Below are 25295 nucleotides of genomic sequence, written 5' to 3' on the forward strand. Positions count from 1 at the left end.
CAGCTCGAACGGTAAAACAAGGGAAACGGGTTTTAATTTGGTATCCCTGTATGGAGCTGCTCCGCGATCGAGAAATGTAACGCGCCATCTACATGTCCATTAGCAGTAGACCAACTATACGCTCTAGATCCAAATGCGATAATTCGAAGGGCCCATCGCCGTCGTGGGCTTCAGTAGAATCTTTGTGGGATTGCAGTGATCGCAACGCCGCCTCTTCAATGAAAACATCCAAATATTTTTGTATCATCGGTATGACTTCATCATCGATTTTTATATTCTTGTTACCATTGTTCTGGCTTATGATTTTTATTAATGCCTCTTTGGATAACATCATCTCATCCATACATACACCAATGGYTTCTCTTTTTCTTCCTACATTGATCTGAGTGCGAACATCATTTTGGATATACATATATTTTTCCGTTTTAAAGCGAGACAGGTTTATTGAACCTGCCTGAAAGAAGGCAAAGTAAGCAGTAGACAAAGAAAAAAAAGGCTGAGATTAATAGAAATACATGTATCTTTTTAATTGATTTATTTATCTAAACTGTTTTGTTTATATATATTTATATACATATACATAGTATTCTTTCCTTGAGATTGCTCTCCAAAAAAAAAAAAAAAAAAAAAAGGTTGTAAAAAAAAAACCCCAAAAAAGAAAAGAATATTCAAGGGAAATTTCATCTTGTCAGTTGAAATGAGTAGTTTATTGTGAAAATGGTGACAATAAAAAATTAGCTAAAAAAGCGAGAGCGTCGATGAAACTGTGCAAGAGCATTTGAGCTCTTGATGTGGACGATAATATTAGTTACAAATGAAACTGGGAAAAAGAATGAAGCGGTTTGAGATATTTTTTCATAAACAAAAAGAGGTAGTAGAGTGATAGTAATAAAAAGGCGTGCAAATAACAGAAAAAAGAGTTAGCACAGAGAGTAAAAAGAGAGAAAATAAAAGAAAAAGTAGAAATGGATAAAAAAATCGAAGTAACAACCGATTCCTTGTTCGGCGTTAAATCAATGGTAACAGTATGGTTACAGAATACAATAATTCACAATTAGCAGCTTGAAGAGAAAGAAAAAAAATAGTAACGGACAACTAGAAAACAAGCCCCCTTTGCGTATTGTTTTCTTTTTTTTCCCGGCCTCCTTAAAATTGGGGTTGTGGTTGTCCTGGTGGCATTGCCATGAAATGTTCCTGCTGTGGAGGGTACCCTTGCTGTTGGGGCATTTGTAATGGAGGATACGCTTGTTGTTGATGATGTTGTGGAGGAGGAACCATGAATTGTGGGTGATGTTGTTGTGGAGGAATAGCGAATTGTTGCTGAGGTGGTAATTGTTGTTGAGGTGTTGTTTGTTGATGGTAGCTTTGCTGTTCAATAGGAAATGGAACAGGAACAGTTTCATCGTCTTCGGCCACGTACAATGATTTATCAATTGTGGCTGGAATAGCGGCAATTTCAGTACCCAATTCTTGTTCAATCTTGTAGAGGTTGAAGCGATCATTCCAATTGATCAAATTGATTGCTAAACCTAAATGACCAAATCTACCTGATCTACCAATACGATGTAGGTAAGTTTCTGCTGTTTTTGGGAAATCAAAATTGATAACGACATTAACAGCTTGAATATCAATACCACGGGTCAATAAATCCGAGCAGACCAAAGTACGAACTTTACCTTGACGAAACTCGTGGAACACTTTGTTTCTTTCCTGTTGTTTCATCCTGGCATGGGAATAATAACACGAATAACCTAAATCGGTGATCTTCTTGGCTAGCAATTCTACACGGTTCGTAGAGTTACAGAAAATGATAGCTTGATTAATTTGTAGCTTGGAAAATAAAGTGTTTAAACAATGCAGTTTTTGTCTTTCTTCCACGAAGGCATAGTATTGGGTGATACCCTTTAGAGTTAATTCTTCCATTAAATTAATTTCATAAGGTTTATGCAAATGCTTAACCATGAACTCCTTGACTGTCAATGGGAAAGTAGCACTAAATAATAGAGATTGGTGAGTTGGTGGCAAAAAAGACAAGATTTGTTCAATTATTGTTTTAAAATCACGGGATAACATTTTATCAGCTTCATCCATGATGAACAAAGAGCAATCAGATAGATCTGCTACTTTCCTTGAGGCCAAATCCAACACTCTACCAGGAGTACCAACCAAAACATGAACTGTTTCATTTAGTCTTAAAATGTCATCTCTCAAATTGGTACCACCAGTGGTAACCATACATGAAATACCACAGTGCTTACCCAATGTACGGACGACTTGTGAAGTTTGTAGAGCTAATTCCCTTGTGGGAACCATGATCAATGCTTGGATTTTATTTAATTTTGGCTTGACTTTTTCTAATGTTGGAATGACAAACGCGGCGGTCTTACCTGTACCATTCTTGGCTCTTGCCAATATGTCTCTACCGGTTATTGCTACAGGAATAGCCTCTTCTTGAATGGGGGATGGCTTTTCAAAACCGGCTTCAAAAATTCCCATCAACAGCTCTCTTTTCAAATAAAAATCTTCAAAAGTATTACCCTTTGTGTTCAAAACATCGTCGGTCTGTGGTCTGGTATCCTTCTTGGGAATATTCAATGTAGTTTTCCAGTCCAGATCGAGGTCTGTATTACTGTTATTATTAGTGTTGAAATTATTATTGGTGGAACTCATTATTGCTTTCGTATTCTGGGCCTGTGATAATTTATTATGGTAATGGCAATGCAGTTATAAAGAAATTAAAAGGTTAAAAACGAAGATTTGTTGAGTCTATCTTTCTATTAGGAATAATATATTTGTATATTTGCTATTGTTGTTGTTGTTCAATCCTTTACGACGAAAAATATTGAGTTTGTTGTCTTAAAAAAATGTGGATATAACAAAACTGAATTCAATAATGAAAAATAAATGTACAAATAGAAACTAAACACTTTTGTCGGTACTGGTTTTTCTTTGCAAAACATCAGTGTTAAAAGTGGCCACTCGTTTCGAAATTGTGTTGTCCTCTCTCTTATGAAATTTTTTTCCTCCCTTTTTCGAGTGACAGCTTCGTTGTAAGCGATTCGTGGGGTAACAGCGTTATTATACTATTACCTTTTAGTGAAATACAATAAAGATCAGCCAGATAGCGGACAATGCTGGCTTTGATAGGTAGGGTTCATTAATTCAGATCGATTGTGCGTTGCGGTGTATTAGCGGTCATGTTTCAACGGAAAACTTTACAAAGACGAAATTTGAAGGGGCTTAATCTGAACCTACAGGCAGATTTGGCCAGCAATGGCGAAATGCAGGAAAAGACAGAGGCTCACCAACGACCCTCTCGAATAGAAGGCCAGTTGATGTCCAATATCAACGCGGTACAAAACAACAGTAATTTGTACTTGCGAAGAGGCATAAAAAAAAAACTGACGCTGGATGCATCTGTAAATGAACAGGCAGAACGTCAGCCAAACGCCGTGGTCATTCAGCAACCGCAAAACGAATCTGTGTTGGTCCTGGCATCGCTATCGCAATCGCCATGTGCGTCTGCGTCTTCTTCTTCTTTGTCTACTCCATGCATAATAGACGCGTACAGTAATAATTTTGGACTATCGCCATCATCTACAAATTCTACCCCATCTACGATACAAGGGTTGTCAACCGTTGCTACACCTATCGAAAACGAGCACTCAATATTACTGCCGCCCTTGGAGGAAAGCCTTTCGCCAACCACTGCGGATTTGAAGGATACGTTATCGGGAAACTCAAGTGATAACTATATTCAACTACAGGATTTGGTTCAGTTGGGGAAAATCGGCGCTGGGAACTCAGGGACTGTAGTGAAAGCATTGCACGTTCCTGATTCTAAAATCGTGGCCAAGAAGACCATTCCTGTGGAACAGAACAATAGTACCATTATCAACCAATTAGTCAGGGAGTTATCCATTGTCAAAAATGTCAAGCCTCACGAAAACATTATTACCTTCTATGGTGCATATTACAATCAGCATATAAACAATGAAATCATCATATTGATGGAATATTCAGACTGTGGTTCTTTAGATAAGATATTATCTGTTTATAAAAGGTTTGTCCAAAGAGGAACAGTTTCGAATAAAAAAACTTGGTTTAACGAACTTACCATATCAAAGATATCACATGGCGTGCTTAACGGGTTRGACCATCTGTATCGACAGTATAAGATTATTCACCGTGATATCAAGCCTTCCAATGTTCTGATTAATAGTAAAGGGCAGATCAAATTATGTGATTTTGGTGTTTCCAAAAAACTAGTAAACTCTATAGCTGATACATTTGTTGGGACATCCACTTACATGTCGCCCGAGAGGATACAAGGGAATGTTTACTCCATCAAGGGAGACGTCTGGTCGTTGGGGTTGATGATCATCGAGTTGGTAACCGGGGAGTTTCCCTTAGGTGGGCATAACGACACACCCGATGGTATACTAGATCTACTACAGAGGATTGTTAATGAGCCTTCACCGAGGTTACCCAAGGATCGCGTTTTCTCCAAAGAACTGACAGATTTCGTTAATAGATGTTGTATCAAGAACGAAAGGGAGAGATCGTCGATTAATGAATTGTTACACCACGACCTTATACTAAAATATGCAACAGCATCCAAAGACGACAAATTCAGACACTGGTGTAAAAAGATTAAATCCAAGATAAAGGAGGATAAGAATTTAAAAAGAGAAGCCTTAGAACGTGCTAAACTGGAAAAGAGACAATGTGAAAAATCAACAAATTTGAACACTCCAAATACAAGCACATAGAAACGTATCAGGTTTTCCCTTTCGTTTCTTCTAGCTCCTTTCATACCTACATTTATATATAGACTCTTCATATTATGTAAAACAATAACCAATTCGTAATGAAATGTAACAATACCTCTAAATGTATTCATAACAGTAGCATATTTATATACAAGAAAAAATGCACGAACGAGAGCAGCTCTCCGAGCACATTAACTAGTTCGTGCTTTCACCGTTAGCTAGTTTCTTGTAATTCTTATATTCTTTATTTTTATGCCACAACCAACCTTCGGTACCTCGGACGAGCCCAAAGGCTATCAATAACCCACCAAAGCTACGTAAAGTTAGTTTCCACCATTGTGGGTTTCTCTTCTCAAACTCCGCTAACGAAATGCCCTTCTTGGCATCTTTCTTGCCATATTTGAATGGCTTCCCAGATGCCAAGTAGGAACCAAATCCAACAGAAAACATGGTGCTCATGACCTGGCAGGGAACACAGTCCATAGTCTCTTCCTTTTCTAGCTCCCTTTGTGGTGGAGGATTAAAAACTGCCAATATGTTACTCATTGTTATTCGCCTCTTGTGCCTTGCCTGCTTAAGGGGGCTTTCTCTATTGTTCGCACACAATGACCATGTTCATTTTATACGCTCGTACCTTTTTCAGAGGCACATCGTTGATTTTCGCCCGAGGGCCCACTTGACGCGTATTTCTGTTAATTTTCAGGTTTTTCCGATTTTTCATTATAATAACGCCAAAACAGGTAAAGACAAATTTCAGTAATTTTCAAAGGGGAAGTAGCTAAATTGACACATTTGCATTTGCTATTCAATAATAAACACATATAACTAGTTAGTTTTAATACTGAGAAAAGAAAGAACAGGTTCCTTAGTCAAGATGCCTGAGTTAACAGAGTTCCAAAGAAAGCGTCAAGAGAACATTAAAAGGAATAATGATTTACTAAAGAAACTTCATCTTTCAGGGGTGGCATCTCAAATCAAACATGAGGCCGGTGTGGTAGACAAAGCCAAGGCTCCCGTCAAAAAGAAACAAAAGACGACTAGTATCAGGGCGAAAAAGTCTGCTAGTCCTTCTTTACCTACCAGAAGATCAAGAAGACTGAGGGGAGAGGCTGCAGATAATACCAAAGGAATACCTGACTTGAACGATAACCAATTGCTCAAGATGGGCTCTCCCGATGGCCATGACAGGAATTTCATCGACGAAATGAAAGAAAAACCGGTAATTGGAGATGTAAAATTGAGTGACTTGATAAAGGATGAAAACGAGGATGCCCTTTTGGAGAAGTTCAAGAGATTCAATAATGGCAGTTTTTCATCTGGCGATTTTTTTGACGAAATAAAAAAGAGGCAAGGGGATGTCGTGGGCATGGACGAATTTGATTTGGATTTGTACGATGTTTTTCAACCTAATGAGATCAAGGTCACTTACGAAAGGATCTCAGCCACATACTTCCATCCTGCCGTAGAAAAGAAGCTGATCATTGCAGGTGACACCGGTGGCACCGTCGGCTTTTGGAACGTGAGAGATGAACCCTTAGGTGATAGTGAAGAAGATCGAATCGAAGAGCCTGATATCACCAGGGTGAAACTGTTCACGAAGAACGTCGGCCGTATTGATTGCTTCCCAACAAATACATCAAAAATTCTGCTGACCTCGTATGACGGGAGCATCAGGTCTGTTCACCTGAACAATTTAAAAAGCGAAGAGGTGCTCACTTTAAAAAATGAATATGATGATCCACTAGGAATCAGCGATTGCCAGTTTAGTTACGAGAACCCGCATGTTTTGTTCCTTACTACACTGGGTGGTGAATTTACCACTTTTGACACGAGAGCAAAAACTTCAGAGTACAAACTGCGAAGACTGGCCGACAAGAAGATAGGGTCTATGGCCATAAACCCGCTAAGGCCCTACGAGATTGCCACCGGGTCTCTCGACAGAACACTCAAGATCTGGGACACGAGAAACCTTGTGGAGAAGCCGGAGTGGTCCCAATACGAAGACCACCCCAGCCACGAAATCGTTTCCACCTACGACTCGAGGTTAAGCGTCTCTGCGGTTTCGTACTCCCCGACAGACGGGACCCTGGTATGCAACGGCTACGATGACACTGTCCGTCTGTTTGACGTCAAGAGCAGTGGTAGCCTCGTCACAGACCTGCAGCCCAAATTGACCATCCAGCACAACTGCCAAACGGGGAGATGGACCAGCATCCTTAAGGCTAGATTCAAGCCGAACAAGAATGTGTTCGCCATCGCCAACATGAAGCGCGCTATCGACATTTACAACAGCGACGGCCAACAATTGGCCCACTTGCCCACAGCCACTGTCCCTGCCGTGGTCAGTTGGCACCCACTGCAGAACTGGATTGCCGGTGGGAACTCCAGTGGAAAGATCTTCCTCTTCTCCGATGACTCGCAGGCCATAAAGCAGGAACAATAAAGAGAAAATTTCCATTACCCGAAGATGCACGTTTTTTTCGCTTTTTCCTCAGAACGAGCGGAAAAACAAAGAAACAAAACAAAAGAAAACAAAAATATCGAAATGTAAGGAACAAGGACACATAATACAATTTTTTGATCTGGTGGAAAGAAAAGGACGGAATTTTTTTGCTGCTTGCTTAGGAGAAAAAGAAAGAAAAATTGCATAGGGAGACCGTTTATTATCACTGTCCCTCGTTTTTTTACATCCTATTATTTTGCCTTTTGATCATTGCTTACCATAGATGCATCACAATTCTCAATCTATGAGCGCTGCTTATATCAGGAGCCCCGAGGACGAAAACATGGCCCCTATAGCTAGTACAAAACATAGGACTGGGTCCCTGAGGCATGTTCCATCCACGCATCCTAGGGTCGCACTTAGTGATGTGACCAACATAGTTGCGACGAACTCCAACAATAATAGCATAAGTAGGACAAAGACCGTTCCGATGAAGGAACGGTCCGACTCTGTCACGAGACTTGAGAAGCAGAGGCCTGCGGTAGAAGGTGCTACACAGCGGAGAGAAACAGATCATAATGACATGCTGACGGGGAAAGAACGAGAAGAGACCGTTGATGAGGATTACGAAGAGAGCGAAGACGATGAGGGAGAAGATCGAGAACCTTTGTTGTTGCAACATTATGCCAGCGATAAAGCTGTCTGGGAACATGCATTTAAAACCTATTATAGAACTACATTGGATCCTAATGATGACGACGTGTACGATGTGGTCATGGTTGCTGAATTGTCGAACGAAATATTTTTGTATATGAAGCAGCTGGAAGAATCATACAAACCCGATCCGTACTATATGGATAGACAGCCGGAATTAAGGTGGTCGTTTCGAAGTACGCTGATAGATTGGATTGTGCAAGTTCATGAAAAATTCCAACTTTTACCGGAAACATTATATCTTTGCATCAATATAATAGACAGGTATCTATGCAAAGAGGTCGTTCCCGTCAATAGGTTCCAGCTCGTAGGTGCTGCTTCGCTGTTTATTGCTGCCAAGTATGAAGAAATCAACTGCCCCACAATCAAAGATTTCGTATACATGTCAGAAAATTGCTACTCAAGAGAAGACTTGTTGGACGCAGAAAGAACCATATTGAATGGCTTAGAATTTGAACTGGGATGGCCCGGTCCAATGTCATTTTTGCGAAGAATCAGCAAAGCTGATGACTACGAGCATGATACAAGAACGCTGGCTAAGTATTTGTTGGAATGCACGATAATGGACGACCGACTGATCTCCGCGCAACCCAGTTGGTTGGCTGCGGGTGCTTATTTTCTAAGTAAAGTGATTTTGGGACAGAACCAATGGTCCTTGGGGCATGTTTACTATTCCAACTACACCCAAGAGCAAGTTCTTCCACTCGCCACCATTATCTTAGAAAATTGCAGGTATGCATCCAAACGTCATAACGCCATATGGAGAAAATATTCTTCGCGTCGTTATTTGCATTCTTCACAGGTGGTAGCCAAATGGATAGCATTAGCTGAACACAGAGTAGATCGATCTAACTAAAAACTTCATCCCGAGACAAGAAAATCAGAAACGAAAAGTACTGCCATCGGCTTTGCACACAATACTTTAATCATCAATAACAAGACATATGTAACTTTTTAAGTTGAAAATCGCGCTAATATCAATCTGTTTTCAACGCACATTTCATACGGCCATGACCCGGATTTGTGGCGTCAGCGGCTAATTGACTATTATAAGCTCAGGTCAACAAGCGTTCAACGTAACGGCTCATCGAACATAGATTGCTTCGCCGAGCAAGTCTTTACTCAACAGAATATGTCTAATCAATGGTTTACTGGAATTTCGAGGGCAACAGGGGAGACTATTCCCGAGGTGGTGCCACCAAATGAGAATAAAAATGTAACCAGCGGTTACAATGTCATCGCCGAGGGTAGTGCCAATAACGAAGACGGCGCTTCTTGTCAGCTTTCCTTTGATTATGATGGTGAGATTGTAATGTGCATTGAACTATCTGGAGGCAAAATGGGGTGTTCTGTTTTGGACTACCATACTAAGATATTAAGAGTGTTTAACCAGGACTATGTTGTAAACAGGTCTACAATTGCGTCCCATGATCTCATCGATGAGGTTAATAAGTCTGCAAACGATATTAGCCTGATCTCAGGACTCTTGATAATGGAAACGAACCCAACTATATGTTTGGTCTCGGTAAGGTTGGAGGACTGGATTTTTGATTACATTAAGACGAAATGTGACGAGGTGAACTGTAGGTTAGAACTGCAACCAATTAAACGTTTCAAGGAATCGAATCTTTTGCAGTCATTGCAATTGAAGGGGCATGATAATTTGATTATACTAAACGACTTACTGTCAAATAGTAGATTCACCACTACAGTCACTGTAAGCACGGTGACATGTATCCTTTCCAATCATGAGCAACAACATACGGAACTGGATGAATGTAATGCGAGCACCGTCTCTACCAACATGATTGCCGGACGATCGATAAGAAGCGGATTTGAAGATGTAATATGCGACCTAAAGTATATCGATATAAAAGATCGAATGGTATTGGATGAGAATAGTTTATCGGCTTTGAATGTGTTTCCTACAGCACATAAATTAGGACATGATAGCATGATGGAAAATGGTGCCCTTAGCCTATTCGAACTGTTTAATAAAGTATCTTCGGATTATGCTAAGAAAATGTTAAAGTCTTGGCTTTTCAACCCGTTAACTAGCAAGAAGCAAATAGAGAAAAGGTACAGCATTATTAGGATATTATTGGATACACAAAACACCATGATTTTTAATGATCTCATCCAATCAATAAAGAGATGTCCCGATGCTTTCGGTTTTATGAATCAGCTGAGAAGCGGTAAATCAACATTAGGAACTTGGTCTAAAATTAAAAATTTTTTAGAGAAAGGAATTGCCATATTTAAGCTGTTATCTTCTTTAAAATTAAATTCCGACGACAGAAATATCTTTCATGACATCAAGAATAACATCGACGTTCTAGAACTAAAAAAATGCCTAAGGAAAATAGAAACTGTAATAGATTTTGATACTTCAAAGGATACCAAAACAATCACAATAAATACAGGGGTTGACAAAAGATTGGATGAATGTAGAAACATTTATAATCATCTGGAAATCCTTCTGCTAGATGTTGCAAGAGAGGCACAAACATTTTTACTCAATTCTTTGCCCCAAACAGATCCCAAGATAACAAAAAATTTAGATAAATTGATCAATGCTGTATACATCCCTCAACTAGGATATTTAGTCACGGTAAGTGCCTTTATGGAATATACCCTCAAAAATATACCAGATCTTGGATGGGAAGAGATTTTCAGAAGCCCAGAATGTGTTTACTTTAAGAATGATAGAGTTCTAGAACTCGACGAAACATACGGTGATATATATGGAGCAATTTCTGACTTTGAAATTGAAATTGTATTCTCTCTGCAAGAGCAAATCTTAGAAAAGAGGACGCAATTTTCTACATATAGTGTACTTCTCAGTGAGCTGGAAATTCTAATATCATTTTCCCAAGTGTGTATGGAAAGGAATTATGTAGAGCCTCAGTTAGTGGAAGATACTTGCGTCTTAGAAATTATTAATGGAAGACATGCGTTATACGAAACATTTCTCAATAATTATATTCCTAATAGCACAATAGTTGACGGTGGCTTGTTTTCGGATCTCAGCTGGTGTAAAAACGATAAAGAAAGAATCATTATCATAACTGGAGCCAATGCGTCTGGGAAGTCAGTATATCTTACTCAAACTGGTTTGATTGTCTATCTGGCACAGATCGGTTGTTTCGTTCCAGCGGAAAGAGCAAAAATTGGAATTGTAGATAAAATATTAACCAGAATTAGAACCCAGGAGACAATATACAAGACTCAAAGCTCTTTTGCACTAGATTCCCAGCAAATGGCAAAATCATTGAGTTTAGCCACTGAGAAAAGCTTACTTTTAATTGATGAATACGGTAAAGGCACTGATATTTTAGACGGTCCTTCACTATTCGGCTCAATCATGGTAAACATGTCTAAGAATGAAAAATGTCCGCGCATTCTTGCATGTACACACTTCCATGAACTCTTTAACGAGAATATTCTCTCAGAACACATACCTGGTATCAAACATTATTGTACGGATATACTTATAAACCAGAATTACAACCTCTCGAGTACGAAGCCAGTTAAAGAAACCCGTGAAAATGAGGGAATTACATTTCTGTTTAGAATAAAGGAGGGAATTTCAAAGCAGTCATTTGGTATATACTGTGCCAAAATATGCGGAGTAAATGGAGATATAGTAAAGAGAGCTGAAGAGTTTTCTGAAATGATCAATAGAGGCGATGATATAGTTCAAAATTGTGGAAAACTGACGGAAAAAGAGATATTGGAGTTTCAAAAGAATCAAGAAATAGTGAAGAATTTTTTATCTTGGGACTTGGATCTCGAAACTTCTACAACTTCCGAAAATCTTAGACTCAAACTAAGGAACATCTTTCATTAATATTTCGGAATAATAAGCGCTTACCCATAAAAAATATATATATATATTAATCAATGTCAAGCCTCTTTAGCTTTCTTTTCTATGTGAGATATACGTACAAAATCAGACTCCCCAAAATACACTAAATACTAGAAATATGATTTGTTATCAGTTCTTGAATTTGACAGATCTTGTCAAACCCTTCTTAATACCTGTCTTTTCACCTTCATAGACACCAGCTTGGCCACCAGAATAAACAGCACGAACAGATTTGAGTTTCTTTTGCGCTTTTTGGTACTTCTTTCTCTTTTTGACACGAGAGTTTCTGTTGTCCTTGTTTCTTCTAGGCGTTAGACCCTTGTTCTTCAAGATTTGGTAATTGATAGCACGCTTACCGTCACCCGCAACGTTTTCAGCCAATTCAGCTAATTTGCCTTCCCTTGCAGCAATAACAGCGTTCTTATGAGCTTGTTTACGGGAGGCTCTTTTGTCTTGCTTACCTCTTTGTATTTGTTGATAGTAGTCGTTCTCACCTTCGGTATTGATACTCTTAGAAACTGCCTCATCTTCTGGGCCATACTCCTTACCGTCTAGATCAGCACCATTATTGTCATGCACACCACGTTTACGAGCCTCTTCCAACAGACGTTGTTGTCTTTCGTATAAACGTTCTTTATATGGAATATCATCATCACCTTTAAATCTGTCTATTTTTTTATTTTCCTGTTGGTCAATTTTGGATGTGTAGAAACGTAAAGTTCTCCTACGGGCCTTTTTGTCTTGTGCATCTACATCAGCAATTTCAGATTCTACAAAATCATCAGCTTCAGATGTAGCTGATGATTTTGGTTTTGAAGGTACACGCGATTGGGCTACATATTCTTCAAAATCATCAATATCCACGTCATCGTCGCTTTCATCCTCTTCGCCGTCTTCATTCTGTTCTTGTTCGCTTTCTTCCACGCTGGAAACTTCATCGCCCTCCAAAGCATTCAACTTATCCTCATTGAATGCTTCAATGTTTGACGTTCCTTCGCTTTCGGATCCCTCTTCTTCAATCATGTCAAAATCGGATGGTAGTTCACTAGCTTGCCTCCAAATCTCCTTTGTTGTTAAAATCTTTTCCATGACTGGATGTCCCTTCATGGAAGTGAAGTCTTCATTATTATGGAGCTCATGAAGCATGATGCTATAGTAGCACGATATTGTACCTAGATAGCTTCCAAGAGCAATTACTTTTAATTTTGAGAATTCGTTTTCCTCAGATTTCTTTAATTCTTCTAACTTGGGTGCTAGCGCTGTAAATTCTTTGGAAAGTGGAGAAAATTCAGGAAACATTGTTTTTAAATAGTTGTCTCTTGCTTCGCCATCCATATTTAAAATATCCTTGATGGAAACCTTCGTTTCTGGCTGTTTGGTCGAGCTCTTGAATTCACCCATGTCAAATTCCTTAGCATTTTTAACCCACTCTTCTTCTTCTTCCTCATCTAAATAATCGTTCATATTGAGTTCTTCCAAATGCTTCTTTTGTTGTCGTAATGCTTCCTTTTCAATTTCTTTAGCTGCTTCTTCATCATCCAAGTCATCAGCCCCATAGTATTCGCCTTTTGTAGAGCCCCAGGCATTTTCGTTATCCAGCATACCGTGCTCTTCATCTTCTTCTAGAGGCTGATCGGTTTCTAAGTTTCTGCCAAATATCTTCTTATAAGCTTCAGCACCATCCAGTTTCTCTTCTTCTTCTTCTTCTTCTTCTTCTTCTTCTTCTTCATCATCTGAAGACTCATCAGCATCGTCCATAGCCAAAACTTCTTCTTCCTCCTCATCTTCTAATAATGGATCATCGTCATCATTGTTAGCACCGCCAGCAAGAGTGGAATTTCCAAGTAAAACTTTTTCCCTCTTTGAAGCAAAATCGTCAACTTCGTTCAAGCCATATGGATCGGTCTCATCCCTACTACTGGGGGCCTTGCTTCTGTTTGATCTTTTAGCAACCATATTTTGCTAGATCACAGTGCTCTACAGTAAATATGCCTATTCTCCTTTGTAAATCGCTTACACAAACTGTTTAAATGAGATGAGGTGAGATGAGATGAGCTTTACTATTGAATTTTTTTTTCTTCATAGAAGAAGCGCAGATTGAAAATTTTTCATTTCACACTGCGAATTTCAATTTTTCAGATCAGCAAAACAAGAATCGAAGCCAATATTTAATAGGTATTAGGAGTTCAATTCTAGAAGTAACCGGTTTAGAGACTATCGAGCAAGCTTTTCGGCTAGTCGGGCTTTAAAATACATCTAACGCTTTTTTTTTGGTTTGCATTAAGTGGTATATCATCCAGTAAAACATGAGTAGCAATAAGGGCAATGGGCGCTTGCCGTCATTAAAAGATTCTTCATCTACCGGAGGACCTGCAAAGCCTTCATTAAAGTTTAAGCCAAAAGCAGTCGCTAGAAAATCTAAGGAGGAGAGAGAGGCAGCCGCATCTAAAGTGAAGCTGGAGGAGGGCCCTAAGAGAGACAAGAAAAACTTCAATAACAGTAACAGTAAAAGAGTAAACGGCAATGGTGGACAACAAAGGCGAATGGCCAAATATTTAAATAACACACATGTTATTTCCAGTGGTCCCTTAGCTGCTGGGAATTTCGTCAGTGAGAAGGGTGATCTCAGAAGAGGGTTCATCAAGTCCGAAGGAGGCGGATCATCCCTAGTGCAAAAAGGTTTAGAGACCATTGACAACGGTGCTGAAAGTTCGGATAACGAAGCGGAAGGTGACAGCAATGGAGACGTAGCGTCCAGGTCTAAGAAGAAGTTTAATATGGGGAGGGAATTTGACGCTCACAATCTTATAGAGGTTGAAGAAGAAGAGGATAGTGGAAAAGGCAGTGACGTGGATATGGATGACGAAGCATGGGGGACTAAAAGGATTGAACAGTTATTCCCTGTCAGACCCATTCGTGTAAGACACGAAGAAGTGGACACTGTTAAAAGAGAAATACAGGAAGCTCTTTCAGAGAAGCCAACCCGTGAGCCCACCCCAGGTGTGAAAATAGAATCTTCTAACACTGAATTACAATCCTATTTGGAAGAGAGGGAAAAGCAGGTCAATGAAAAACTAGGAGATCTTGAACTTCAAAAAGACTTTCAGTCGGTCGACGAAAAGGAAAGTGCTGCTGAACTAGAACTGCTAAAGGCAGACCACCAGCATATATTAAGGAAGTTGAAAAAAATGGACAGCAAACCCGAAAGATTCATGGTATTCCAGTTACCTACCAGGCTACCAAATTTCGAAAGACCGGCCGTGAAGACAGAGGAAGTTGAAGTGGAAGCACAAGCCAGTGATGCTACAAAAAAGAAGAAGACCCTCAAGAAAAAGAGCACGACAAACGTCATACCGAGCGATGAATTAGCTGGTAATATCGGGGCCATCAGGGTCCACAAATCGGGGAAACTTTCTGTGAAAATTGGAAACGTGGTCATGGATATTGGCAAAGGCGCCGAAACCACATTTTTACAAGACGTTGTAGCATTGAGTATGGCAGACGATTCATCATCAGCTGAACTTCTAGGCCGTGTAGACGGTAAAATAGTAGTTACGCCTAAAATCTAACCACACTCACATTTGTCGAGAAATCAAATAAAAATATACAGTCATATATAGTCTTAAAACAACCCACAGTAATCATTACATCCGTAGTATAAACATCACACACCACCGTCAGCTGTTGCTTTGCTTTTATGTTTCTTCCACTAGGCTTGTTGTGTTAATCTAGCACTTGTTACCCAGTGCCGAAGCTTAGGGGAGCCACACTTTGAACAAAAAGGAAGAGCTACAACTATAGCGACATAGTGAGGAATTCTGCTTTGATAAGAAAGTATTGAAGAGCGTTTGGAGGTTATAACAAGTACAGAAAGATTGGGATATGGAGAGAGATGAATACCAGCAGCCCAACTCTCATGGGAAAAACACTTTTCTATCGCGAATATTTGGTTTACAATCAGACGAAGTCAATCCTTCTCTCGGCAGTCAAGAGATGAGCAATTTCCCTATACCTGACTTAGAGAGAGGTTCTTCTCTTTTGCAATCATCTGGTAGTAGTCAAGAGGATCGAGATGAAAACGATTTGCGTGTTCCTGAATCAGATCAAGGCTCCAGCACAGAAGAAGAAGACATAGAAGAAGAAGAAGAAGAAGAGGTCCAAGCGTATTTACCACAAATTAATGACGGGTTGAATAATAATCGCCACTCCAGTGTTTTGAAGGGTGGGAGAAGTGCATTTGTAACGAAGAAGAATGGCTTAGAGAGGTTGGCAGAGGACTCCGCCGAAGATTCTGTGCCCAAAGTTGGACAGCTTTCGTCAGAAGAAGAAGACAATGAATTCATAAATAATGATGGGTTTGAGGATGATACCCCCCTCTTCCAGAAGGGCAATGCGCGAGATACTGTGCCTAAAAAGAGCAATACTGTGGAGGAAGATCAACGGCCTTTGTTTTTCAGACACATCTTACAGAATAACTATCCTCAGCGCAATACCGAACAGCTATTTACCTCGTCGAAAACTTCCCATCACGATAAAGGCAAGAACACAGATGGCACTGCTAATAATACCAATAAAAGCAGAAAGCATAGCACCAAATATTTTGGTAGTGCCTCACAATCTCGGTTTACTGGTTCACCATCAAACCAAACGAATAGATTCATTAAATTGTTTCCTCTAAGAAAGCCAAATTTGCTAAACAACATATCTGTCTTAAATAACACTCCCGAAGATAGAATTAATACTTTAAGTGTCAAAGAGCGGGCTCTTTGGAAGTGGGCAAATGTAGAAAACCTTGATATGTTTCTACAAGATGTTTACAACTACTATCTAGGAAATGGTTACTATTGCATCATACTGGAGAAAATTCTTAACATAGGCACTTTACTCTTTGTCGTTTTCATTTCCACATACATGGGACATTGCATTGATTATTCTGAATTGCCTACGAGTCATCAAATATCAGATATTATTATCGATAAGTGCTATTCCACCAACATAACAGGGTTCACAAAGTTTTTTCTTTGGATATTCTATTTCTTCGTGATTCTCAAAATTGTTCAACTATATTTTGATGTTAAAAAATTATCAGAATTGCAAAACTTCTACAAGTACCTTTTAAATATATCCGACGATGAACTTCAAACTCTGCCCTGGCAAAATGTAATACAACAACTCATGTACTTAAAGGATCAGAACGCTATGACCGCAAACGTTGTTGAAGTTAAGGCCAAGAATAGAATTGACGCGCATGATGTGGCTAATAGGATCATGCGTAGAGAAAATTATTTGATCGCTCTTTACAACAGTGATATTTTGGACCTTTCTTTGCCGATACCACTATTTAGGACCAACGTATTGACAAAAACATTAGAATGGAATATTAACTTATGTGTCATGGGGTTTATGTTCAACGAGTCCGGCTTTATCAAGCAGAGTGTTTTGAAACCCTCTCAAAGAGAATTCACACGAGAAGAATTACAAAAGAGGTTTATGCTAGCAGGCTTTCTTAATATCATACTGGCACCATTCCTGGTTACATATTTTGTTTTGCTTTATTTTTTCAGGTATTTTAATGAATACAAGACATCACCTGGCTCCATTGGCGCTCGTCAATACACGCCTATAGCAGAGTGGAGATTTCGTGAATACAATGAGCTCTATCACATATTTAAAAAGAGAATGAGTCTAAGTACGACTCTGGCCAATAAATATGTTGATCAGTTTCCAAAAGAAAAGACCAATCTATTCTTAAAATTTGTTTCTTTTATCAGTGGATCATTCGTGGCCATTCTAGCATTTCTTACAGTATTTGATCCTGAAAATTTTCTAAACTTCGAAATATCCCCAGACAGATCAGTCATTTTCTATATTACTATTTTAGGTGCTATATGGTCACTTAGCAGAAATACAATAGCCCAAGAATACCATGTTTTTGACCCAGAAGAGACGCTTAAGGAACTGTATACATATACACACTATTTACCGAAAGAATGGGAAGGGAGGTACCACAAGGAAGAGATCAAATTAGAATTCTGTAAATTATACAACTTAAGGGTTGTAATTCTTTTGCGGGAACTCACTAGTCTAATGATAACACCATTTATACTTTGGTTTTCATTACCTTCTTYAGCAGGCAAAATTGTTGATTTTTTCAGAGAAAACTCTGAATATGTTGATGGACTAGGTTACGTTTGCAAGTATGCCATGTTTAATGTGAAAGACCTCGCCAGCAAAGATACAGGTGACATTAAAGAAGATGATGCGACGAAGAAAGCATATGTCAATGGAGGTCGTACGTCAAATGACAAGCGGAAGAGGAAATTTGCCACGGAAGATCACGGCGATAAAGATACAGCAAATAATAAAATGCTACAGTCATATGTGTATTTCATGGATGATTATTCTAACAGTCAAAACCTGACAGGCAAATATCAATTGCCTGCAAAGAAAATTTACCAACACAATGAGGGTGATTCTGCCCTTAACAATAAGTACTCCTGGAGGAAGCAATTTCAACCAGGCCAGAAGCCAGAGCTGTTCAGAATAGGTAGGCATGCACTGGGCCCCAACCAGAATATATCTCTCAAGAGATACTCTACAAAGAATCCTGCGAAGAATTGGGGTAACAATAATAATGGTAGTAGTAACAACGACGATGATGGTACTAACATTACTAGTAACACTGATAACAACAATACTAACAACGAACATGAATTTGAACTTACAGAATCTTTTCTAGATTCGGACACATTCCCTCGATATGATGGAGTTAACCAGAACAGTATGCTGAATTCGCATAATAATAATAGTGACAAACTCAACAAAGGAGGAGTCCTGGGACTCGTCAAAGAGTATTATAAAAAGTCGGATGTTGGAAGATAAGTTGTTTGAGCAGTTCATGTCAATCGCATATAACTATATATATAACTGTTTCCTTTTATCATATTTTACTTAAATGCATATATATTTAAATTTTTACTAATTAGATGTACAACACGAATAAGTAGAACGTATTCCTCACTCGATAAAAAAGGGGTTCTATAATTAATACAGTAATGCCTGAGAACCCCAATGAAATAAAAAGTGATTAATGCATTTCAATCGGTTACTTCTTCCCTCCACGTAATTTTCTTTCCCTTTCGTACTTGTTCTTTTCGGCACCTTCTTCTGTGTTGATCGTATTGACGATATGAGCCATCTTTGCATGGTAGTTACTACTTTCCTTGTTCTTTTCATCGATTCTTTGTCTAGCTTCAAATCTGGCATCTTTACGAATTTCTTTCATAGTGAATTTGCGTTCCTTCTTCAGTTGAGCCTTCATCTTATTTATTTCGCTTCTCGTTCTATCAGGGTCATAAGATTTCTTATCAGGATTGAAGTTTTCTTCATATTTAGGTGCGTGTGTAGGTATGGATATGGGCCTATGGTTTTGTAAAGCTAGTGGGATATGTTCTGTAAATTTCAATAGTTTCTCGATCTTGCTCAAAAGATTTTTTGCCTTTACAAAACCAGGATATCTCAAAGCATATACGTTTAATAGTTTTTGAATGGGTGAAATAATTTCTTGAAAAGCGGGCAATTCTTTCCACACAGTAGAGATTGTTACATCTAATGATTCCATAATGTTTGATAATAAGCAGGTTTTCAGGTTTACTGATTGCAGCTTTTCATCCATTGTTGATAAACTATGCAATGGAATTACACTAGATCTATTTTCCGAAAAATCAGCATCTTTTGGAAGTCCCAACTCATAAGAATCCAATCTAATAGTTTCAAAGTCTAATGGTTTGTCTTGGTTTTTCTTTTCAACTATAAAAGTGAATAAAACCTTTTGGAAGAAATAAACCGCCTCTGGTATATACCTTTTGGAGATACGTTGATACTGTAAAACGATCCTTATCAAAATCGCACCAAATGCAATTCTTTTCAAAGAATTAAATTTGATCTGTTCCAGAAATTGATTCATTAGGATCAGCGAAGGAGTTATTACCAAATGGTATTGATCAGAGGTAGAGAATAATGTACCAATAACAGAGAAGAAAACCAAATCACCATTTGAAAGACCATCGAAATAGTCATTTTTAAAACGTGCTTGCATTTCGTTGATACATTCCCTACACTCTTCCGAAAGGGCTTTATTATATTTGTCTGAAAGGGATTTTAAAATTGAGATCAATGCATTTTGGGTCTTTTCGAACACTTGGACGTTTTTGGAATAGTCTTGATTACTTAAAAAAATAATATGTCTCAGTAAAACGGCAGTGAATTGTCCCAGTTTCTGGTTATTACCTTCGGCCAATTTTGGTTGATAGGCTTTGACGATATTTTTGATGATCTTAGGGTGGTCAGCCAAATTCAACTTGTTTACTTGTTCCAGTAGTGCATCATGTGTTTCAGGGCAAGAAATGGAGATGTTTTTTTTCTTCAAGACTTGGGTAAAGTCATCATCTTGGTCCTGATTTTCGAGGTTGATATCATCGTCGGAGTTGGCAATTTCATCATTGCCTTCTTCGTAATCATTGTCATTATCCCAAAAACCGTCATCCAAATCTTCTACACCCTTTTCTTCACCTTCCTCCAGTTCGATCATACCATTCATACGATCAAGACGTTGCTGTTCCAATTCACGTTTTTTCTCTTCAGCTTCAGCATTTTTCTCTTCTTCAGTCTTTGTTCTATCAGTTGGGGCGGCTCTCCTATCCAGTTGCAGTTCTTTTACTCTAATATCGTACTCCTTGTCTAGATCAGTCTTGGGTTCCATTGGCTTTTTCTTGGGCTGTGTAGTCATCAATTCGGACATAACATCTTCGAAATCTTCATCTAAGTCGTCTATTTGGTCCTCCATTATCCCTTGAGCCTTTTGTCTTTCCTGCTTATAGAACTTTGATTTTGCAATGACTTCCTGCATGACTTCTGCCTTAGTCTTTTTCCTCTGAGGTTGCTGTTGTTCAACATCATCATCGTTAAATCGTTTGGAAGTTAAGAAATCATCTTCGCCGTTGTCTAATTCATCTTCCAAAGACAGTGTTTGGCCCAAATGTGTAAGACCGTCTCCAAACATTCCGCCATCGTCTTCATCATCTTCAAGATTGAACAAATTCGTATTTCTCTTGGATTGGCTTTGTCTTTCTCTAGTGAAACGTTCCAACATTTTTTCTTCCTCGGTCAACAACTTGTCCCTTTCACCAAATCTTTTATCAACCACACCACCACGTTTATTCTTCATCATCTTTCTTGCTTCAAATGCACGTGTTCTTTGTTCTTCACCAATTTGCTTAGAGATACCAGGTTTACCCACTGCAACACGATCAGCAGTTTTAGAAGGCGGACCATCTCTTCTCTTGTTCCTGGCAGCCTTCACTTCGAACGGATTGAATTCCTCTCTGATTTCGGCAATAGCCCTATTTTTCTCTTCTCGATCATACTCCTTTGCTTGTCTCTTTGGATTCTTCTTACTCTTACCTTTAATATTTGTTTGACCAGTGAGCCCACGAGCCTTCAAGGCAGCTTTTAGATTTTTCAGTTGCGAACCGGCCATCTCTATGTTCTTTGTTGTTATCCGAACCTGAATCACACCAATCTAACAACGTAAAGTCCGGAAAGCTCCATTTCTCTTAACTCTATGCTCATCTCAATAACTTTATTATTCTTCTTTTAATTCCTAAAATTTTTCACTCATTTAGTACGGCTCATCGCTCGCATATTACCCGACCTTATTTTCCGCTTTTCTTAATTTACTTCGGTGGCAAAATTCAAAGGGGAATTTTAAGCAAAAGTAAGCTATAACAAGGGAACAGTAAAGTTCGAAAGACTCGGTAGAAGACTGTTGTGTTGGACATCTTTTGTGTTACTGGAAATATAGTGCACAGTTTGTCGAATTAAAATATAAGAAATCATGTCCAGAGACGCTCCAATTAAGGCCGACAAGGATTATACCCAGATTATAAGGGAAGAGTTCCCCAAGATTGATTTAATTGCTCATAATGACTATAGCTCTGCACTAGATCAATTATTGATCTTGGAGAAGAAAACCAGACAGGCTTCGGATTTGGCCTCCTCGAAGGAAGTCCTCGCTAAGATCGTGGACCTGTTAGCATCGCAGAGTAAATGGGACGATCTGAACGAGCAACTGACTCTCCTATCTAAGAAACATGGCCAACTTAAACTGTCCATCCAGTATATGATACAGAAGATTATGGAATATTTGAGAGACTCGAAAACCCTCGACTTGGACACCAGGATTAAAGTTATTGAAACTATTAGAGTGGTTACTGAGAATAAGATATTTGTTGAGGTGGAAAGAGCTAGAGTAACCAGGGATTTGGTGGAAATCAAGAGGAAAGAAGGTAAGATTGATGAGGCCGCAGACACCTTGTGTGAATTGCAAGTTGAAACTTACGGTTCCATGGAAATGTCAGAAAAAATTGAATTTATATTAGAGCAAATGGAATTGAGTATATTGAAAGGTGACTACTCCCAAGCCACTGTACTTTCGAGGAAAATCTTAAAAAAAACCTTCAAGAATCCTAAATACGAATCATTGAAGCTGGAGTACTATAACCTTTTAATCAAGATTGGTTTGCACAAGAAAGATTACTTAGAAGTTGCCCAATATTTGCAAGAAATATACCAAACGGATGTTATTAGAGTAGATGAGACCAAGTGGAAACCAGTTTTATCTCATATCGTGTATTTCTTGGTTCTTTCACCTTATGGTAATTTACAAAATGATTTGATTCACAAAACGCAAAATGATAATAATTTGAAGAAACTGGAAAGTCAAGAATCTCTAATAAAATTGTTCACCACACACGAATTGATGAGATGGCCAATTGTTCAAAAAACTTACGAACCCGTTTTGAATAAGGATGATTTGGCATTTGGTGGAGAAGCCAACAAGCATCACTGGGAGGATCTACAAAAGAGAGTCATTGAGCACAATTTGAGAGTTATTTCCGAGTACTATTCCAGAATCACTCTATCGAGATTAAACGAATTGCTGGACTTGACAGAAACTCAAACTGAAACTTACATCAGTGATTTAGTCAACCAAGGTATCATATACGCAAAAGTTAATAGACCAGCCAAGATTGTCAATTTTGAAAAACCCAAAAACTCAAGTCAATTACTGAATGAGTGGTCACATAACGTTGACGAATTATTAGAACATATAGAAACAATAGGGCATTTGATTACAAAGGAAGAAATTATGCATGGTTTACAAGCCAAATAAATGGAATCGAGCAAATATAGACCCATTATTGCCTGTGCCATAGTCGCGGTTAATATCACAACTATTCTACTGACCAGCATGTGTATTCACTTATGTAAGATAGAATTACTCATGCATGTATACATATATAAGTCAAATGTAAACCTCAGTAACTGTTTTATTCTTGGCTGCTTTATCGATTATGAACACATGATCGATAAAGCTCAGTGTTCTTATATTTTTCAGGGGAAAGAAAACACAAGAAGAAAAAAAAAAGCTAAACTATAAGCTGGGGTATCAAAATATCCGGTAAGAGCAACCGGTGAGAGGAAAATACCAGCCATTTCCCCGTTGTTTACCAAAACAGCCTCCAATACTATTTTCACCGGATTTAGTGTTACAACATTCATACAAACCTTTCGCTAGAAAAGTATACAATACGTACGTAATAAAGAAAAGCAGAAATTAAGAAAATTTTCTCGATTAATTTATGTCACTTTAGCCCTGCGATTTTTCAAATACATCCTTCCTTTTTGTTTAACACATGATACTAGATCCATTGTCTCCAAATATTGAAAATCATTCCCATGATGAAATCATCGACTTTTGGGAGAAAATTGAGTCCATTGCCAATATACCAAAAGATAAACTGGATGAGTCCCACGTCAATTCAAGCCTTGTCGCGTACCTCAAGTTTGCCACGGATTCCTATAAAGTGTTTATCAATACCGATCGAGATCTCTATCGAATGTCACTGATTTTGTTGGAATCGCCTCTATTTGAATTTGAAAAAGAGTTTTGCCTGAGCAAATTGCAATCACTACTCAATATAGACCTACTGGAAATGAATATGAAGTTTATTATAGTTTATGTCCTTCTCTGCGAAGCAAAGAAAAACGTCCACTCTTTAGAAATTATGCTCAAATTCCAAGGGTTTACCGTATTTTATAACGCTTTATACACTCAATTTGCTTATTTGAGCAAGTATGGAGAAGAAAAGAGAACTGTTAATAAACAGCGATATAAAACTGATGCTGCCAACACGATTACACCTTTGGACTGTTTGGTCCCAAGTTTGACTGACATTGATTTGGGTATTATAGATGAAATGAAGCAAATTTCTACCGTTTTGATGGATTTATTATTTCAAATCTTAAAGTATTGTAAATGCGTTATTGCCAACCTTCAAATTGTTGACGATTTCTTTGTTTACTTTTTGATGGAAACGATAAGGTCTGATATTATGGATGATATGTTCAACAATGCACAATTTAAGCTGTTGTTGGCATTAAATGAACAATATATGATGTTTGCCAAAGAATACGAAATCGAAAACAAAGTTTATAAGTATTTGATCAACGAGTCAGTGTCCAAATGCTTCAGTGAGTTGCTGCTATTAAAATTTAATAGAGTATCGGATCCTCCTTTACAAATCATGATGTGCAAAATCATTTATCTAATCTTGACACCAAGGAGCGATCATGCTCCAATAAGTTTTTTTTATACAAATGATTTGCACGTTCTTACTGATGTATTAATAAGAGAGCTCCAGAACATAAGTGAAGATGAGGAGATATTGAGAAATACCCTCTTAAGGGTCCTTATCCCATTATTAAAAAACACACAATTATCTAAGACTCATTATAGAAAGGACGATTTAAATAAATTATTGCAGTATCTGTCAACTCTAGATAATATATGCGCTGACAGTCCGGTACTACACGAACACCTAGTCACAGTAAGGCTATCACAAAAGTGTCTTCAACAAATTCCTTGGCTAGAGGATCCGCCTACGCCTCCGAATGAAAATTCACCGGCCTCTAGTAATGCGACTAGCAGAGACTCCAGTATATTTACTCTAGGAGGGTCTGATAACCAGAATGCCTTGACCCGTAAAGGCCATCTTTATAGCAATCGTGGACTAGACGTTTCTGCAGAATCTTTAACTAAAAGAAAAGCTAGAGCTCCACCACCACCACCACCACCATCAAGAAAATGTGGAACTCTGAAATGAGTATAATATTTCATCTTGCATTGAAATGGTTATTTCAACCATTTCTTCCCTTGCCACATAGCAGTATTTAATGACACAATGTACTTTTATATGCAAATGCAATAATTTCAAACATAGATATTCAACTTGAATTATTTCGAAGGATATAATCAAACGCATATCCTTAATGCGTTTCTTGTATTATAGGAGTAGTTCTTTTTCATGGGTACTTGTCTATAATTATCTATTACATAATTATATTGTTTTACTATCATATTATTCAGATTAAAAAG

General features: G+C 38.4%; 13 protein-coding genes across 13 annotated transcripts; 8 read left to right on the forward strand and 5 right to left on the reverse strand.

Annotated features, from left to right (window-relative positions):
- Positions 1 to 88: 88 nt before the first annotated feature.
- On the reverse strand, positions 89 to 412 carry MHF2 (Mhf2p; the record flags this gene model as incomplete). The annotated part of the gene is made up of 1 exon (XM_018364131.1): positions 89 to 412. One exon carries the CDS (start codon positions 410 to 412, stop codon positions 89 to 91), a length of 324 nt encoding a protein of 107 aa, XP_018222932.1.
- A 734-nt stretch (positions 413 to 1146) lies between these two features.
- On the reverse strand, positions 1147 to 2670 carry DHH1 (DExD/H-box ATP-dependent RNA helicase DHH1; the record flags this gene model as incomplete). The annotated part of the gene is made up of 1 exon (XM_018364132.1): positions 1147 to 2670. The coding sequence occupies one exon, from the start codon at positions 2668 to 2670 to the stop codon at positions 1147 to 1149; it is 1524 nt and encodes a 507-aa protein (XP_018222933.1).
- A 527-nt stretch (positions 2671 to 3197) lies between these two features.
- STE7 (mitogen-activated protein kinase kinase STE7) lies at positions 3198 to 4772 on the forward strand (the record flags this gene model as incomplete). Its single annotated transcript, XM_018364133.1, has 1 exon — positions 3198 to 4772. The coding sequence occupies one exon, from the start codon at positions 3198 to 3200 to the stop codon at positions 4770 to 4772; it is 1575 nt and encodes a 524-aa protein (XP_018222934.1).
- A 195-nt stretch (positions 4773 to 4967) lies between these two features.
- On the reverse strand, positions 4968 to 5318 carry DMO2 (Dmo2p; the record flags this gene model as incomplete). Its single annotated transcript, XM_018364134.1, has 1 exon — positions 4968 to 5318. One exon carries the CDS (start codon positions 5316 to 5318, stop codon positions 4968 to 4970), a length of 351 nt encoding a protein of 116 aa, XP_018222935.1.
- Positions 5319 to 5646: 328 nt separating this feature from the next.
- On the forward strand, positions 5647 to 7215 carry CMR1 (Cmr1p; the record flags this gene model as incomplete). The annotated part of the gene is made up of 1 exon (XM_018364135.1): positions 5647 to 7215. The coding sequence occupies one exon, from the start codon at positions 5647 to 5649 to the stop codon at positions 7213 to 7215; it is 1569 nt and encodes a 522-aa protein (XP_018222936.1).
- Positions 7216 to 7498: 283 nt separating this feature from the next.
- CLB3 (B-type cyclin CLB3) lies at positions 7499 to 8785 on the forward strand (the record flags this gene model as incomplete). The annotated part of the gene is made up of 1 exon (XM_018364136.1): positions 7499 to 8785. One exon carries the CDS (start codon positions 7499 to 7501, stop codon positions 8783 to 8785), a length of 1287 nt encoding a protein of 428 aa, XP_018222937.1.
- Positions 8786 to 9061: 276 nt separating this feature from the next.
- MSH5 (MutS family protein MSH5) lies at positions 9062 to 11779 on the forward strand (the record flags this gene model as incomplete). The annotated part of the gene is made up of 1 exon (XM_018364137.1): positions 9062 to 11779. One exon carries the CDS (start codon positions 9062 to 9064, stop codon positions 11777 to 11779), a length of 2718 nt encoding a protein of 905 aa, XP_018222938.1.
- A 147-nt stretch (positions 11780 to 11926) lies between these two features.
- On the reverse strand, positions 11927 to 13753 carry SAS10 (rRNA-processing protein SAS10; the record flags this gene model as incomplete). Its single annotated transcript, XM_018364138.1, has 1 exon — positions 11927 to 13753. The coding sequence occupies one exon, from the start codon at positions 13751 to 13753 to the stop codon at positions 11927 to 11929; it is 1827 nt and encodes a 608-aa protein (XP_018222939.1).
- A 350-nt stretch (positions 13754 to 14103) lies between these two features.
- RPC53 (DNA-directed RNA polymerase III subunit C53) lies at positions 14104 to 15366 on the forward strand (the record flags this gene model as incomplete). Its single annotated transcript, XM_018364139.1, has 1 exon — positions 14104 to 15366. One exon carries the CDS (start codon positions 14104 to 14106, stop codon positions 15364 to 15366), a length of 1263 nt encoding a protein of 420 aa, XP_018222940.1.
- Positions 15367 to 15679: 313 nt separating this feature from the next.
- ATG9 (autophagy protein ATG9) lies at positions 15680 to 18679 on the forward strand (the record flags this gene model as incomplete). Its single annotated transcript, XM_018364140.1, has 1 exon — positions 15680 to 18679. One exon carries the CDS (start codon positions 15680 to 15682, stop codon positions 18677 to 18679), a length of 3000 nt encoding a protein of 999 aa, XP_018222941.1.
- A 223-nt stretch (positions 18680 to 18902) lies between these two features.
- On the reverse strand, positions 18903 to 21335 carry NOP14 (snoRNA-binding rRNA-processing protein NOP14; the record flags this gene model as incomplete). The annotated part of the gene is made up of 1 exon (XM_018364141.1): positions 18903 to 21335. The coding sequence occupies one exon, from the start codon at positions 21333 to 21335 to the stop codon at positions 18903 to 18905; it is 2433 nt and encodes an 810-aa protein (XP_018222942.1).
- A 357-nt stretch (positions 21336 to 21692) lies between these two features.
- On the forward strand, positions 21693 to 23030 carry RPN5 (proteasome regulatory particle lid subunit RPN5; the record flags this gene model as incomplete). Its single annotated transcript, XM_018364142.1, has 1 exon — positions 21693 to 23030. The coding sequence occupies one exon, from the start codon at positions 21693 to 21695 to the stop codon at positions 23028 to 23030; it is 1338 nt and encodes a 445-aa protein (XP_018222943.1).
- Positions 23031 to 23553: 523 nt separating this feature from the next.
- On the forward strand, positions 23554 to 25023 carry LDB17 (Ldb17p; the record flags this gene model as incomplete). Its single annotated transcript, XM_018364143.1, has 1 exon — positions 23554 to 25023. The coding sequence occupies one exon, from the start codon at positions 23554 to 23556 to the stop codon at positions 25021 to 25023; it is 1470 nt and encodes a 489-aa protein (XP_018222944.1).
- Between the last annotated feature and the right edge of the window lie 272 nt (positions 25024 to 25295).

The sequence above is a fragment of the Saccharomyces eubayanus genome, chromosome IV, assembly GCF_001298625.1.
Source record: "Saccharomyces eubayanus strain FM1318 chromosome IV, whole genome shotgun sequence".
In the NCBI taxonomy this organism is placed as follows: Eukaryota; Fungi; Ascomycota; class Saccharomycetes; order Saccharomycetales; family Saccharomycetaceae; genus Saccharomyces; species Saccharomyces eubayanus.